We start from the raw sequence: 17,493 nt of genomic DNA on the forward strand, positions 1-17,493 counted from the left end.
ATTTATTTATTTATTTACTTACTTACTGACTTACTTATTCATTCATTCTTTTATTCATTTATTTATTTATGTGACTTAAAAAATAAACAACAACAACAGACATGTCAAAGACCCTATAAACAAGCTGCTTAGGTCATATACTGTACACTGCTCCATTGTGATTAGTTGGTGGGTGAAACAGACGAACTGTTGCTTCTAGAGACATCTAAAGCAATTTCATAGGAGGTCCCTGGACTGAATTTCAGAGCTGGATTGCAGACCAGGCAAAGTGGGTAACCAACCCATATTTTTGGGTATGGTTTGCTTGGTAAAACAAGTACTAAAGCACAATATAAACAAATATTAAAGGCCATGAGGTGTCGCCTGCATTTTTACCCATTACGTCTTGATGGGTAATTCTGAGGCCCTGCATCAACAATTAGTTTTAATACCTTTTATTTTGTAGTTGATGCTTACCTAGTGCTTATTCTTGAATGAATACCTGGAACGAAAATACCACAAACTAACTGAAACACTTCACACTGAGGGGAAGTAGTCTTCCAGATTAGCTGATAAAGCAACACATTACATAGACTATGCACAGAGAGTGGGAGGAATAGGTGGTCCATAGGGACCATCCCCAGTGGGTTTGACCGCTAAGGGCAGAATTGACATCTGATCTTTTAAATTAACCACCTGCAAATATTTACACAGGAATCTCAACAGATAATTCCCTGGCACAGCCAGAAGAGGTATCAGGGTAAAACCCCCATATTTAGATAATCAAGAAAATAGGATTTATCCAAAAGCCTGTGATAACATATACGTTTTTTTGTGTGCTTTTAGAAAATCCATGCACAATTATTTCAACCCACCAATACACGCTGATAACCAAATGTACCCCTCAAAATAAATGGAAATCAAGGGTACATGACCGGGAAGATCATTTTCCAAAATCTCAGTGGAATGCAGAGCTTTTCTTAGTTCAGTGGTTTTGTAGTCTGTAGGCTCATTCGAGTCCCTGCACTTTCCAGCAGTACACATCGGGGGGCACTGTCTGCAACAAAAACAGCCTACATTGAGCATAATACCATTTCTCTGCTGCTCCTACCTGTTGGGTGCTACCGGATAATATGGCAGTTCCAGGATACTTTTAATCCAATATTTCTAACAAAACACAACACAGTGGCAATACATAACAAAATAATACTTTCGATTTGCCAAAAAAGCAAAAGTGATGGTTTTATATATTCCCTTTGGCACATTGCTTCCCATATCAGGACTCTAGCAGAACCCAACACTTTACAGAACACATGTAGACAACATATACAACAGAAGTCCGCAAATTAACAATACATTCTTGGAACTGCCACAATCTTAAAAATCTGTAACAGTTTATGTAAAATTCCTCCTGTCTTGGATGTTGAAAAACTCCAGCAAGCTGAAGTGACATGTAAAAAAAAAAAATGTGTAATTAAAATGTATTTTACAAATATACAGCTAAATAAAAACAAAAAAAAAAGGTTTTCCAGCTTTTAAACTCCTTTGTATGTGTGTAGATAAATGAAGATATGCTGCATATATCCAGTTTATTTTCTGTGCATGGACATGCTTAATATGTAAAATAGTGTATCAACTTTTATCCTAGCAACACAGCAGCAGGGTGTATTGATTATGTATCTACTTGTGTGTGTGTGTGTGTGTGTGTGTGTGTGTGTGTGTGTGTGTGTGTGTGTGTGTGTGTGTGTGTGTGTGTGTGTGTGAATGCCGGGGCAGATGGTTGGTGAGGGATGGGAGGACAGACATATTGAATGTGTCGATATACTAATTTACTGCATATTGTTATGACTTGAATTTAAGTGTTTTAAAAATATTTTGAAAAAAGCATACCATTTGTATATTTGTACAGATTTACAGATTGCCAAATCACGACATGTATAGGATACATCACTTATGTTTTATCAGTATGAGGTCTTTATCCAATCCAAACTGTCTTAGTGCTTAAGGCAAAGGCACGGGGACTGTAATAAGTGATATGGAGGTATGCATGTTGCAGGTGTGGCAAGAGAGTAACAACCCCATGATTTAGATCAGATCCCAAACTGTGTTGTGTAAGGGTACCTAATTCAGGCACAGGTACTGAAAACCACTAAAGCAAAATTCCACCCTCAGTACAGAGGTGTTGCAATCTACTTATCTGATGTGCCAACTTTCCCACAGCCTTCTCCTGCATTTCCTGATTTCCTATACATGTCCTTGAGTGTTTTCAACATCCCGCACAGAAGGTATGTCAGTTGCATTCACCTGTTAGTTACAGCCGGGTAAGGCAACAGGTACTATACCGCGAAAGAAGAGCAAGGAATATTGTCTGCCATTAAAGCTGTAGGAGCTGCACTGGAAATACTGAGACCTTGTCTTTGTTTGTGCCAGAGAACTGGGGGAATACACAAGAGAACCGTTGATCACCAAACATCAGGCAGATATTAGAAATCCAGATATGTACAGGAGATGCTTTAGAGTAGATTTTTCCTTTAAGAACCTTGTTCTATTGCACCGTGTTCCCACGCAATAAAGAAGACGCGGTGTTGTAGTCAAGGTGCAATTTTATCACTACTGACCACAAACAGGTTTTCTGGGTTATGACCAACCTCAGTCAGTCAGTTCAGGTCTGTAGTTTCACATGTTATTTTCCAGCAGCCTGCTAAACTATCTGAGCCTTGTGGATCAGGGAGGCATGGGGACTGATCGCATTCGGGCTTGGTCGGGGTCTGGGTCTAAACATGCCATTAGTCTGCTGATAGCGTGTACTGTGAGCCTCGGACACCTGGGAGCTGTTGGTCTCGCTGTCTTGGTCATCAGGATGCTCCTGGCTGGCAGGACCCCCCAAACCTTCATCCACTTCATCCTCATCATCTGTTACCGGTGGGTAGTTGCAGCTCAGAGGAGGGTGCTGGTGATTTTTGGTGACACTTCCTGGCCGTGAACCCCCGTCGGTTGGGATAATTGTGCTGCCGTTAAGCTGTCTCAAAATCTCAGTGGGCTGCACCACAGGGAAGGCTGATGGCGTGAGAGGAGGGTGAAAACGAGTTTCCTGCTGCAGAGACACAGAGCAGACACACTTACTAACTGCACCATCATCAGCTAAGTATGCAGAGGTTAATAAGCTGGGTGAAATGCATTCCACAATTTGGTGAAATCAGCCTTTGACATGCCCAGAAATACAGACGCACAAAGACACGCTTACCAAAGACATGGCGCTGTTTCTCACATATGTCTCCACTCTGAGTCGGTTCTCCTCGTCTCTCCCCCTCCGCGAGTTGTTGTGCAGGACTGGTCTGCCCAGGTAGTCAAACGCTCCCCCTCCTCCACCTCCCCGCCCCCCTGAGATAGTAGATCGGCTGTCGCGGCAGTGAGCTTGCTCCTGTCAGTGCAGAAAAGACACTGATCAGTATTCACAGATAAACTGATTAGGTGGTCTGCTTGTAATGTGTCCTTCTTTTGCACCCTCAATTTAAAATTAAGTGTCTTTAGTGATAGAGCACTATTTAAAGCAGGGCCGCCAAGTCATACTGAGATAGCTTAATTTACTTCTACTGCAAATTGTTTTACAGCAATAGTTCACCATCTGGGGGAATGTTGCTTAGCATAAAGACTGGAAACAAGGGGAAACATTTAGCTCAGCTCTGTCCAAAGTTAAAAAAAAATCTGTCTTCCGGCACCTCTTAAGCTCACAAATGAACATACTATATCTGGTTTGTATAATCAGTAAAAAAGCTTCCCATTGCTTTGAGCATTTTCTGAAAATGATGACTGACGTGATACTAGTGGTGAAATCCTTTGCTAAGAATATCATCTCTGTTAAATGAAAATTCACCCCGACAGCAGATTTATTTAGTTATTTCAAGAAATACAAAATTTTACGTCGTATAACTACTGTAAATTAAGTTAACAATGATAAACAAAAAATGAATAAATATTTACTTGGGTTCAAGTGAAGCTTATCCTTTCTTATATTGAATACCAAATTACATAGTTCATTACAGGAAACTTAAGAGGAAAATTATTAGGAAATTATGAACCATTAAAAGGAAGATTATTTTCTGAGTCCCAAATTCCTTGCTACATTCCTGGTAAAACAACGCTAGAATAAGAGCTGTTTAAATTCAAAACGTTTATGCAAATGTATAAATGTGAATATAAAAGGCTAGCATATGTTGTGAGCATATAAGACTAAAACAGTCAACTGGAAAAACCTTGTGCAGAACACTATGGTTCAGGTCATTAATACATGGCACCATAGAAGAATTTAAGCACCATTAGCGGATTAAAAGATCCAAGGAGAAGGAGTATAAATATAGCCCAGAGGTCTTCAGCAATATCATGTTATTATTATTATCAATATCTGAGATGCACTAGATTCAGATTTGAGAAGTTGAAGCTCAGAACTTAGCCGCCTGGCATCTGACTCAGTCCCCGGCCCAGGCCCTGCATGCAGAGTTAGATAGATATTTAGACTGACCCCGAGGGAAGACAGGCTGGTCCTCAGGGTTCCCTCCACCCTCAGCGGGATGTTTTCCTCTGTCTGCAAGTAAATGATACAGAGGGCAGGATTAGCTGTGGGGCTTAAGATAAACGTAAAATCCTAAACCCAAAAAACAAAGTCTGTGCATAAAACATCAAGCCCTCTCAAAACTTCCAAACCCACCCACTCATTTCCTTGGAAAGCCACAACTAGCTGACTCCCATGCTTATAGATCACAGTATTAAGTTTTCCTCACATTAGAATTTGGAGAATTTCAGAAGAATCTTTGAATAAATGACCGTGATTCTACTTGTTTTGATCAATGCCTCACAACCTGATTCAGGTTGCGCAGAAATAAGAGAGTAGACAAGATGATGCTGCAGCTGGACAGTAGGTTCAGAGTGAAAAGAATAACTCAGTCATAGTACCGCTCCTCTGGTATCTGTGCTGATCGAGTTCATTCTCCTGAAAGAAGCCTGCCTGGAGAGAGTGCTTATTTCCTCCCTGTGAGAGACGGAGAGAAAAAAGGAGAGATATTAAAACAATTAAATAAACTGACACTTTGTTCCAAAGTTCCACTTTGAGTTCTGTGTATTTTTTTGAGCACTTTAAGTTTTAATGTACTTCATATTGCATATTTTTCATTTTTTATTTTGTTTTTTTGCATATTTTTTTCATTTTCTTTTCTTGTCTGTGGTGTTATTTTGTGCATCTCGCACACACACACAGCCATTTACCAACTCAATTTTACACTTTTTGCTCCTCTAATTCTACTTAAGACACTACTGGTGTAGCTGTCAGATGTAGTATGCTTAATAGCCCGGATTTGCTCCATTCTTTTTGGCTCAGTCTGCCCTATGCATACTATTAAAGTTTCATCTCATCTTATCTCATCTTAATTGAACATCAGGTTAAGGCCACATACTTCTTCTCAGTCAGCTCCCTCTCCAGTTTCTTGTTTTTGCGTTTGTGGTGGCAAGTGACCGTGATGATGACGATGAGCATCAAGACCAGCAGCAAACCCCCCACGATGAACATCAGCATGTTTTCAGGCACCTCCTGCTTCCCGGGAGATTCTGTAGAGCGTGCGTAGGGAAGCAGGCAGGATTAGATGGGTATATACATCTACTCTCACAGTGTACTGAATATTATTATGACCAGTCTCAATCGCTCATGTTGAAAGTGCTGTCATCTACCTGTCACAACAATCTCAACCTCCGCCTTCGCCTCTCCCACTTCATTCTTTGCCACACACTGGTAGGTGCCTCGGTCTGACAAGTTTAGGGGTCGCCCAAAAATCAGTGTTCCATTAGGGTGGGGGATCACACCTTCCGGCAACTCTCCACCCATTCTGCAAACACAGCAAAATACAGGATTTGGATTGATGCATGGACATCTTACTTTATAATCTGGGTAACGCGCTAATCTGAAAGTTCCTCATTATTAAAAATTTAGTCAACATCTTCAGACTGCGAGTAAGTGGGGTGAGGGCCCGAACATTATTTTTTACTACTTAATGAAACAAGAAGCAGTGCAGATCGGTACAATGAATTTAGCTCTTGACCACTAAGAGCGAAAAAGAATCAAGGACTGTGTACTACAACCTAAACCATCATATGTTCATGGACTAATCATTCGCACATAGCCACCTGATCGCACAGCAGAGGTGGAATTCGCGATTGTGAAAAACATTTACAAAATGGATGCGTCCTTTTTACTGAGTATTTTAGCCAGTCTTTATGGATTTTTTTGTTTATTTTGAACCGAGAGCTTTCACTGTCATTGGATATTGGTTTGACACTTTTTAATTGAATGTGCTTTTGCTTTCTGTTAAGATGCAGAGAGAAAAAGAAGTAAGATAGCGGAGAGATAATACTCAATCCCAAAAGACCCTCCCCCTTTATCTCAAAAATTTTAGAATACCCTCCCTCATACGGTCCCTGATGAAGCTGAATTTTCTGTAGGCGGTGCACTCTTCTTCTCTGTTCAGCCATGTTGCCTATGACTGCCCATGCTTACCTCCCATTTCTGTTTTTCTTTTCAACCTAACTGTAAAACATAAAACACATCACCCTTTAATCGGTGAGAGGGAGAGACCTCAAAATCGACATTTATTTCTATTGCAGTTTTTCAGTCCCGTGTTAGAGTCCCATCTCAATAACTGTTTGGAAACGCCGTGCGTTTCCTGGCAGTGTGACTCAAGACAACCTGGATGAGCAACACTGTCCAGGGTGTTGCCTCAGTGTTGTTGATCAGTGTGAACAGACTTAATGCCTGCCTGTTGCTGTGAGCATTTTTGATCCGCATTACCCCGAAATGCCCGGTGCAAACCTGAGATTCTATTCACAGAGCTTACGCCCGCCCCCATACGGTGCCGGTGCATTGATATGCTTGTTCAGTGAGCCCCTATCACTAGCAGGAAAGAGAAACTGTCCCTGTTTACATATGCAACAGACACACCGCCAGGATAACATCTAACGCATATCTACACATTCAGCTTCCTCTTCCTCCTCTCGCTGACCCTTGGCTCACCCCAACTCCTTACCTCCCCCCACTAGTTCACTCTCTCTCCTTATTTCTGGCTGCTCGCCCCTTTCTCTTTCTCCGCCCGTTCCCCTCTTCCTCCCTCCTTCGTGTGAAACTCTCTCATCTGTCTGCTTTTGGCACAAGTCGCAACACGACACCGTGACACCTGCTATTACTTCACCTGCTGCCATTTATTGAGAGATCCAACAGGTTTGCCCACTGCTACAGCCGCATTTGTGTGTGTGTGTGCGTGCGTGCGTGCACCCATGCGCATGTGTGTGCGCGTGTGAAGCGCATGCATAAGAAAGGAGAGGTTGACTGTAACTAACGATTTTGAGAGCTGACTTGGTTTTTTGTATGTGTGTGTTTTGTGTATGCTCTTTAACGTGTGTGTGTGTGTGCTTGTATGCATGGCGTGTGTCTGGTGAGCCTTACTCACAGAACTTCCTTTCCCAAGGTGTTAGCCTGTGACTAACGACAAGTAATATGCACATCATCATATGAAGAGAAGGAACCTCCCCTCATCAAACGTATTTTTCTTTACATTTTTTAGTACATGTACCCAATCTGTTTATCAGGAATTTTTCCCTGGGGGCCTAACTGCCACGTCTCATAACTCCATGACAGCCATTCCTCTTCCAGTCACTTTCCGTGTCTCACATTTTTCTGGCCAAACTCTACACCACACCCTGAGAATATACCGTATTAATGAATGAACTCCTTTTGAGGGTTTAAAGCTTGGCAGCAGTGTGCCGCATTTTAAATGACACACACAACATTTGAATCTGTCAGTTTCAACTGAGGCAGAAGAAGCAGGAAGTGACAATGCCAGGGCTTGTTTGGTTAGGGTGGAGATCCTCCAACACTACACTGGAATGACGTAGGACTTAACTTGAGAAGTTGAAATAAGTTTGGTACACGAAAGACATTACAGCTGCACTGTGGGCTTTGCAAACAAATGTATGTTTAAATTCAGAGTTTCTCACTAAGACACACTGTATGAATACATGTGGTCTAACGTTTTGAGTGTATTCTCTTCCTTGTTAAAGATATCCAAAGCCGATTTTTTTGAATATTTTAAATCGTGTATTCTTTACATCTATATTTACTAGCTAGCAGTCTTCTTCTCTACTTCCATTTCATTTGCATTGCTACCTCTCTTGAGCATTTTTGCTGCCAACTGTCGAATACTGTGGAAAACTGTTATAAGACGGCAGGAAAGCATCAACAGGACTGCACTGGACAATAAAGTGCATGGTAGCTTCATTTAAATTTCAATCAGAAAAAAGACCCATGACTAATCTAAGATACAGTGCGAAGTATTCATTGGGTCACTTTTTTTCAAACAAAAAAAAGCCAGGTTTTTGGAGTTTAGCTGAAATAAAACACATGCTGGGACGTATGCTAGTAATTAACAATGTTTATTTTCAAACTTAAAGGATATGATGTTCTGTACTTCTGTTATCATCAGAAAACCCAGTGAAAGACCTAAACCAACAATGAATTGACCCTACTAACAAGTATTGTGTGTGTATCCACAAAACACATCAGTGAGCCACACTGTTGCACTGGGTGACATGTCCCTTCATCACCATGGACACACATAATGTAGTGTTTTTTAAGTCAGTCTCACACACACCATCCAGCTGCTGTAAATAATAATATATGTAAATAATATAGTGTACCAAATGTGTATTAATCTGTAGTCCCAAAACAATACACTATTTACTCTTGTTTGATTGATATTTGCTTAAAACTACATTGACCAGCTGTTTTTAGAAATCCTTTAATTGTATAATGTACTGTACAGTTATGAGCAATTTTTAGTAGGAACGACTGGGCCTGCGGCTGAAACACACAGACAAGCTTACGTCGTTGGTTTTTGTCTTCTCATGGAATTTGGTGGCAATAAGAGAAATACAGAACATGACTTATAGCCTTAATCATTAACTGCTCAGTTGAGTCAACTGGACAGTCATTCTACTGAGGATTTGAAATCACAAGAATCAATCTCTTAAATACATGAATACAAAACCTTGATATGAAGCTGAAAGACTTGTCTCTTTAAATCCTAAAGTACCTAAAGTAATAATGAGAATTTCAGGTGTATGTCAATATTGTTTTGAATTACATGCTTCTTTGCGGTAGCCATTTAAGTCCTAAGCACACAGTCACATTAAAGGAAAATAAGAGTGGAAAAGAACCGGAACACCCTAGTCTGTTACAGACAATTTACTACTGAAATCATACCAAAATAATTGGCATGATCACTCTGGAAGTTACGAGAAAAATAGCCGTGATTAGACACATCAGACAGTTAGTCACACAAGTACCAGACAAACAGAGAGGGGGGCGGGTACTACTGTACCTGATCCAGGTGAAACTCTGCGGTTTGGGGTTTCCTCCACTCACGCACCTCAGGGCGGCATTCTCCAGACCCACGGACCAGTCTCCATTGTAGCCGGACACATCTGCATGTGGAGGGACTGGGAGGAAGAACAAAAATTCACCAGCTTTTTTTTTTTGCGGTTCAGGCAAGTGAGGGAAAAAGGAGGGAGTGTGTATTACTCCTTGGAAAACATAAAAGGAAACACCAGGATCAAATGTAGCTAAGGCTGACAATCCAGGCTTTTAGCGGGTAACAAAGCCAAAGTTCCGAGACCCAGTGCTCTGACAATATCCTGTAATCCCAGTGATAACTTCAATGAAGGTGAATTTAATATGGGAAAGAAATGTAGGTATTGCAAGTCAAACGAGTAATTCAGAGAGGAATGTTTAGTGTGGAAATGATAGAGTACTTATGAAGTCTCTTCCTACTTTGAAGTGATGCTCACAGAGATAAAAACAAAAACAAAAAAACAGTAAATGACGCTGTGAAGGGGCTACCAATGTTTTTTTGTGTGTGTGTTTTCTGTACCACAGGACTGATTCAAACCTTGATTTTTATAGTGTAACACCACCTCTGTATAATTTTGATGAATACTCACAGTACACTACCAGGTAGTTGCTGAGCCTGCGGGGCCTCGGCAAAGTCGCATGCCACACCAGACAGTCCAGCTTCTTGCCATTCATGCTCCTCAGGGGGTGCAGGGAGTAGTGCGAGGTGACCGCCCCGTTGTCGGAGGAGCGGTTGGTGGACTGGCCATTCAGGTCGGTGTCCCAGGAGAGGCGGGGGGGTGGGCGCGCTATGGAGCGGCAGGAGGCGGCCTGTCGGTAGGACTGTCCCTCCACCAGAATCACAGGGTCCAGGGAGGAGATAGGAATGGCTGAAGGGAGGTTGGTTACAGTGTTTGATCCGAGCGAAGATGATAATAATGTTGAATGCAGACATAGACGTTAAGAGATCTTTAAAGGCCCTGTAAACATATTTTCTCAATCAACTTCTTTGTATGAGCTATGGCTCCCACATAAACACGCAGTTCTTTGACAACTTTAGAACGGTTGTGGCTATTTCACATTAGTATTTTTGACTGTGCTTTTTTCCCCACTGGTTTCAAGTGGACGGGGCTCAGTTGGAGAAAGGTGACGTCACGTATTCCCATGCCCCAATCGCAATTTAGAAACATTTGAATCATAATCTGATGACATTTGCAACGCCATTTGCTTAAGTTTGAAGCAATGCCGGTCACATGTCATCAAACCACAGACACAGCCCAGATGAAGCAGATTAACTAAGTTTTTGAGTGTGAGCAAAGCCACAGTTTTTAATTTGTTTTATGCTAGCTTGCTACTGGCTTACAGAAAAGATATCAAATAGAATAATAAACCATTTTAAAAAAAATATTTAAGGATAATATTTGGTAGAGTTGGATAATAATGTAAAAATGTTGGAAAATATAGTAAACTGTGCCTAAATAGACTATAGCTAAATAGACTGAAGATCTAATAAAATATTATCAGGAACTATTGTAATGAATTCCTTGATAATATAAAATACCGTTATATTTCCTATTATAGTGCTTATTGCCTTATAAGGTTTGGCTGAACTCACTCTGTGAAAAACAAATAAAAGGATGAGTAAGTGTGTTGTTTTAATTATGTGTCATTACATTATTAGTCATACAGTAAAACTCCCTATGTGCATCTTCGACCAACTAATAAACAGCCCATTGATATCCATATCCGTTCCCTTTGCGACTGGAATGACTTTTGCCATTACCATCAGTTTTCATTGTTGTACAACATATCATCACTCCTTTTGCTGCAGTAACAACCTTGACTGAGCTAATCTTTTCCTACTGTATGGCAGAGCCATTAGGGTGGGACTCACTCCATACGATGAGCGACATCTCACTGTCAAAGTTGCCAGAGGGGAAGGTGCTGATGTGGCAGATATACTTCCCCTCATCAGAGACCTCCGTGTTCATGATAACCAGAGATGAGTCCACTGTGGGTTCGCTGCCCCTAAAGCGCACACGTCGAGACCACGGCCCAAATGCTGCAGACAGGGACGGGCAGAAAAAGTGGGGGAGAGGCAGAGACCATGAAAAAGGGAGGGAGATGAGGAAGGAAAGAGTCAATGTGACACAAAAAATTAAACCCAGCAAGTCCAAAAACAGACCCATACACACACACCTGCACTCATGCTTGATTTTACATTTTAATGCTGGGCTTTTAGCTCACAGTCTTATCCAACATGTCTCACACTCACAATGGGTTTAAGCTTGAATTGCTAAGTCACCAAAAATTACGAGAAACAAGAAAAATCACAGTGCAAAGTTCAGAGTCTTGGTACCCAGTGTCTCTCCCAGTCCACAGCGCTTTTAGATGGTTGTGAGCACTTGTCTTAAAGCTCTATTAGTTCAATGCACAGAGACATTAATCAAACAAATCAGACTAATCAACTTGTAATACCGCTACAAAGTTGGCTCACTGGAATTGAGCATATAATAGTGAGTGCTATGATAAAGACGAATTTACTCAGTGTGAAGACATTCTTTAAAAAAAAAACTTTCTTAGCATGTGGCTGAGCAAGTAAGCTGGCTTGAGCAAGTATATTCCACTCGAGCCACAGTGCCAACTGACCTGTCTGTCCATTAATATGGTGTGCAGTGATGATCTGTTCCTTGGTGGCATCAGGTTTCTCCTTATACCAAGTGACCTGCACCACCACCACGTTGGTCTCACTTGGCTTGTAGCGACAGGGCAGGACGGTCTCGTCTTCTGCCAAGGAGCGTACGAAAGCATTTGGAGGGAGCTCCACGAACTCTCCCTGTATCGCTGTGACTGAAAGAGGAGAAGGGGAGGTAGGTTAATCCATCTACTCACCAATCAAGCACGTGAAGCCGATTGGCTGGACGATGAAGTACGATTCGGTCTGCAGGACAGTGACACCAAGCTCGTCAGTGATCTTTGACCCACAACCTGAACCTCTAGTTACTTCCTATTACAATAGCTCTAGGAGTAACGGCAGCTCAGGAAATCATCTCATTTGCAATATTCCTTTTACATTTTAGCCAAAGAAAACAGCTCCTCTTGAGAATTTACCACATCAAAAAAAACAACGGTTATGACAGGAAGTAGATAATATCGCAAAGGTTTTCTGCACTTGAGAATGTGTTCTACGCAGGCTCTCCTTACCAGTTTATCTTTGCCAGCCCTTCAAGTTCAAACGATAGCCATTAGCTACTTGTCTATTACTATCTAAGATGGGTAGAATGATTGAATGAAAAAGAAGTTCCTATCATTTTGGTCCAAGTTTTTTTTTGTCATTGACGTTAACTGTGGTTATGTAGCACGGCCACTAACTTAGCCAGTGAGATTATGTGTTTCCAAGAGCCTCAAAGAAGTTTCCATACAGCTGAAAAACATGAGGCAATGTGGGTAAGCAAAAAGGCCATTTTTCAGAAAACATGAATAGTGTTACATTAACACAAGCTGTCATTGTCTCTTCTCGCAAACCCAACGGTCGCTTGTTTTCAATTCATTAATAATGAATAGTGCTACATTCCAACAATGTATGCTTGCAGTTAAAGTCAATAGAGATGTGGTTATGAAAAGCAGCAAACAGCTTTTGATTGAGATTGAGATTATTAGATTGATACTGTGGGAGAGAACCTTCACCAGGGCCAGATGGGTTCACAGTGTCTTCCACACGATTTGACACACTTTCAATAATACGCTTTGCAATCTTCAGAGCTCAGTGCGAAGTAGATGTATTGTATTTTTAAAAAAGAGAACAATAAACCGAGCGCGTCCTGGGAGCAACTGGACTGTCTCCACTCTGGATTCATTTTCATATCACTACTGTCTCCAGCTTCTTTGGGATTAATTGTAAGTACACTCCCATCATCACACCTCCTTGGCCTGGCCTTAACTCTGACACTATTGTTTCATCTCTTTGGGAGCTTCTCATCATGTTTAGCTACTTTCTGAGACTGAATGGTGTCTTCATTCCTCAGTAGCTGATATATTCACGGGACATCAGAAGCTTTTTGTATTCCTGGACTACATACACTATTATATCCTGAAACACTTCTAACTTAACAAAAAATAAATTGTGCCACTTAATTGCATATTCCATTATATTTCAGAGCAAGCACATTCCTTTATCCCTCCTCCCTTAGATTCTCTTATTCAGCACTCTTGAATCGAGCTGTGTCCAAAGGTAACATCCTCCTATCAGCACCTCTAATAAAAACGGCCAAGCTGTTGTTATGTGGAGTTACGGGCTGGACTACTTTTTGGACAGGCGCAGAGACCCAGGCTACCTGTTTCCTAACCGGCTGCTGGCCGTAGCTTTATATTCACCATACGACATGTGAGTGTTATCAGTCTACTCAGCAACTCTCAGCGAGAAATAAGGGTACGTCCCAAAATGTCGAACTGTTCCTTTAACATCATGTTTTATTGTTTGTGATTGGACCGAAGGTTTCAGTGGCTGTGTTTGTGCGAGCTACAGCTGCACGGTGTTTTGATCTTCAATCGAAAAGGTTTAATGTAGAATTAACCAGGCAAAAGTGCAACTTCAGACTTCTGTGATTGAAACTCAAACAGGAGCACAAATGGGATTTAAAGAGTCCACACAGTGCAGACAGAAATGAGGGAGGAGACAGAAAACGGGCTGTCTATCAGAAGAGCTGACACAAAGAAGATATGTCACTTAACTCGTCGCTTTAGATAGGCTTAAAAGCAAACTCGCAGCGGGTTTGCTCAGTGTCTGGAGAGAGCGAGACATTCAACAAGGACCCAGGGAAACACATAGCACAGGACATACTGTAATATAAAGTCAATACACACTATGTATTGTGTGTCTCACGTTGTTGGACTGCAACACTATAAAACACAAAACACCCAGTGCTCGCATGAATCCCTCTTGTTCTCCTACTTTTCTCTCTGTCTGTTTACAGATCACTTTTGCCTAAGTGTCTGATCTAGACAAAATACAATGTGTCACCTTATCTTCTCCTGTCCTCCAGCGATCCCATGAAGTACACACACACACACACACGCACACACACACTCAGACCAGTCACGACGTGTGCATCTCTGAAACCTGCATTTAATGGTTAAGTATGAAATTGCAAAAAAGTTCCAATTTTGTTCTTCCCGAAGCTTATTTCTCTTGGCGCAGTGCTCGACTAAAAGTGCGTTAGTGTTTGGTGAAAGTTCTGCTTATGGTACCAAATGTGATGTTTGCCACCTGAAAGCCTGGACAGCTGATTCATCATCATCGTCAGTGTATCATCGTATTGCTGCTCTTGGCGTTGGGCTTGTGCTGCTGGTGATTGATTTACCTTCATAAAGTGTGGGATTCCTGTTGAGACTGAAGGAAAACAGCTGGCGCGGAAAATGAACTTCAGTAAATGGACTACTTCCAAGCGCTAATGGTATATCAATTCACAACATGACAGACCATATCAGCTGCCCCTAAAATGAAATATTTTCCTTTAAGTATTTGTCTCCAAACAGTACTCTGCTGTTTGCCATCACAAACAATAGAGTCACTATGCTGCGGACAATAGTTCTAACTTGTTTTTACCGATCAGTGACAGTATCTGTTTACACAAGCCAAAATTTTCAGTTTTACCATTGTATGATCAACATGTAGTTTTGACTTGTTAGTGTGTAGAATTTGCATGTGTCACTTTTCAGTCGTACAAATGACAGAACTGTCACACAAAAAAAAACCTCTACACCAAACGTAGGCAGGGAAGTGATTTGAGCTAAATATTATTTAGCTCTTTAGGACTAAACACAAGGCATAGCTTAGGCTGACGGGATTGTTTAAAAGGTATTTGGATCAAAATCCTAAATATTGGAAATAATGAAACAAGACTACAGCTATGTTAGCTGCTCTGGAAGGCTCTGCTCACAATGAAAATACAGTTATAAGTAATGTTCACGGGGGTTTGCCATCTAAGTAGCACAAAGTAGAGCTGAGACTGATGTAAATGCTGTTTTGCATTTATTGAATATCTAGTTTTTTAATTGACTTTTCGACCAGATGATGGCACTACATGGAAAATTTCACCCGACCTCATAGTGCCACTAGAGAAAAAACCCATAGGGTCTCCACAGTCGTTAGGATTCATCCTCTGAGGATTATGGATGACCAATGGCATGGCAATCCATCCGACAGTTGTTGAGAAATTCCAGTCCCCCAATGCGAAGCGGTGGGAAAACCGACCGGCAGACCATCCAGCAGCGCCGTCCACAGAGCTCTGCTAACACCGCTAACGTGCCGCTTCTCCACTTTTGATAGCAGTCACGTAGGCGATCAGTGCTTCAGGTGGGAGCAAGACTTGAATAGCTGAGCATTACGCCGTCTGTCACACCACTCCCTGTTAATCCTCACTGACTTCCCTGGGACATGTTAGTGAATCTTTTTTAACAGCTGCCATTACATGTACCAAGCGGTCACCCCAGAAGGTAGCTTTTTATGGAACCATTCCTTTACCTCCGTTTTTGGGCGTGTGTGTGTTTGGGGGGGGCACACTAAGCAGCTCTCACAGGTGTTGATTCAATACCTGATGTGGGAGAATCTGTTCAGATATGTTAGGATGTGAATCATAAATTTACCATCAGCCCTGATGAGTGTACTTTTGAGGCAGGTGTGTGTGTGTTTTGTTTTTCTTTCTCAACAACGTGCGTGTGTTGGTAACGCTGATGTTCAAGCCTACTGTGGAATCTGCCTGTGCTGCACTACTGGAACAAGACTCAGTCTATGCTGCCTTTATGTATGGAATTGAAAGGTTTATTACGCTTTCTGTTGCTGACAGGCATAGACCTACAGCAACTATCACATGTACACATATATTTAGGCTTAACACTCACACACACACACACACACACACACACACACACACACACACACACACACACACACACACACACACAAGGAAGCTCCACCAGGTTCCTCTGAATAACACAGAAGGAGGAGAACTGATCAACAGCAACCTGTTTTTCCTGAAATATCGGACAGCACCACAAGTGTTTTTCTTCAACAGCGCTGCTCTGGTTATGTCTGCTCTTGGGAAAGGCTGGCCAGCCGCCCAGCGTGAACAGAACGCAGCTTATGGATATGCATGAGATGCTGTAGAGCCAGTTATGGGTCAGCTTTCAATAACAAGAAAACCAAAGGCCACAGAAGTATTTGATTTAATAAACCATTTCCATTACATATTTTGGCTTAATTTCTAAAGCAGCGCTTCCCTCCAAACCTCACACACATCTGTTGCAGTGGTATCCTGAGTAGGTCCACTGGACTGTGCGGCAGTCTTTTAGGAATATTATGAGAGGCTCACAAGAACAAGCAGAGGAGAATCGTATCTGACCCCAGACAACAGAAAGACACAGACAAAGCGTGGACATGCTGTAAAGTCTTCAAGGAATATCATAGATTATTGACTCCATGTAAAGCCCTCTTACCAAAGATCCGGAGGACAGAGAGACACAGGGACAGTCTCCTCAGCAGAGATGTCATTCTCCTCGGCAGTTCTACTGTTAACTGAGCACAAGTTGGGACAACTTCAGCAGTCCAGGTCACGGAGTCCTAAACTGAGGCGGACTCATGCCTCGTGCTGTCGGATCACCCTTGGTGACGGGTTGGTTTTTTTTTTTTTTTTGTTTGTTTGTTTGTTTGTTTTTTTCTAGGACTAGATCCTGTCCAAAGTCCGGTTCTGGGCCAAAAAGAAAAAGAAAAAAACAGATATATCCTCGTGAAAAATGCAAATCCTTTGAGTCCGGGTAGGTCAAGCAGACGCCATAATGTTTGGCCTTCGGAGAAAACACCGAAGAGGCGCAGCTTTACCTGTTTGTATACAAGCGTTTGCCCAACCAGCGCCACCCTCCATCCACCCCAACGCCCCCCCCCTACCCACAGACCTGCGCGCGCACCCACCCGAGCCAGAAGTCGCCTTTCCGGTTCGGCGAAGGGCGACGCGACAGTTATTTTTCGCGTCTTTACTTGCTCTGCTCCGAGGAGAGGCGGGACGAGAGGCGCGCACGGGGAGCCCGTTGCAGCC

General features: G+C 42.1%; 1 protein-coding gene across 1 annotated transcript; it reads right to left on the bottom strand.

Moving 5' to 3' along the window:
• Positions 1-75: 75 nt before the first annotated feature.
• nectin4a (nectin cell adhesion molecule 4a) lies at positions 76-17,021 on the bottom strand. The gene is made up of 11 exons (XM_040140439.1): positions 16,898-17,021; positions 12,053-12,253; positions 11,298-11,465; positions 10,015-10,293; positions 9,396-9,513; positions 5,698-5,852; positions 5,427-5,577; positions 4,930-5,005; positions 4,499-4,561; positions 3,224-3,400; positions 76-3,073 (listed from the first exon to the last, which is right to left on the bottom strand). Exons 1-11 carry the CDS (start codon positions 16,950-16,952, stop codon positions 2,681-2,683), a joined length of 1,836 nt encoding a protein of 611 aa, XP_039996373.1. The 5' UTR covers positions 16,953-17,021; the 3' UTR covers positions 76-2,680.
• Positions 17,022-17,493: the final 472 nt, after the last annotated feature.

The sequence above is a fragment of the Xiphias gladius genome, chromosome 12, assembly GCF_016859285.1.
Source record: "Xiphias gladius isolate SHS-SW01 ecotype Sanya breed wild chromosome 12, ASM1685928v1, whole genome shotgun sequence".
In the NCBI taxonomy this organism is placed as follows: Eukaryota; Metazoa; Chordata; class Actinopteri; order Istiophoriformes; family Xiphiidae; genus Xiphias; species Xiphias gladius.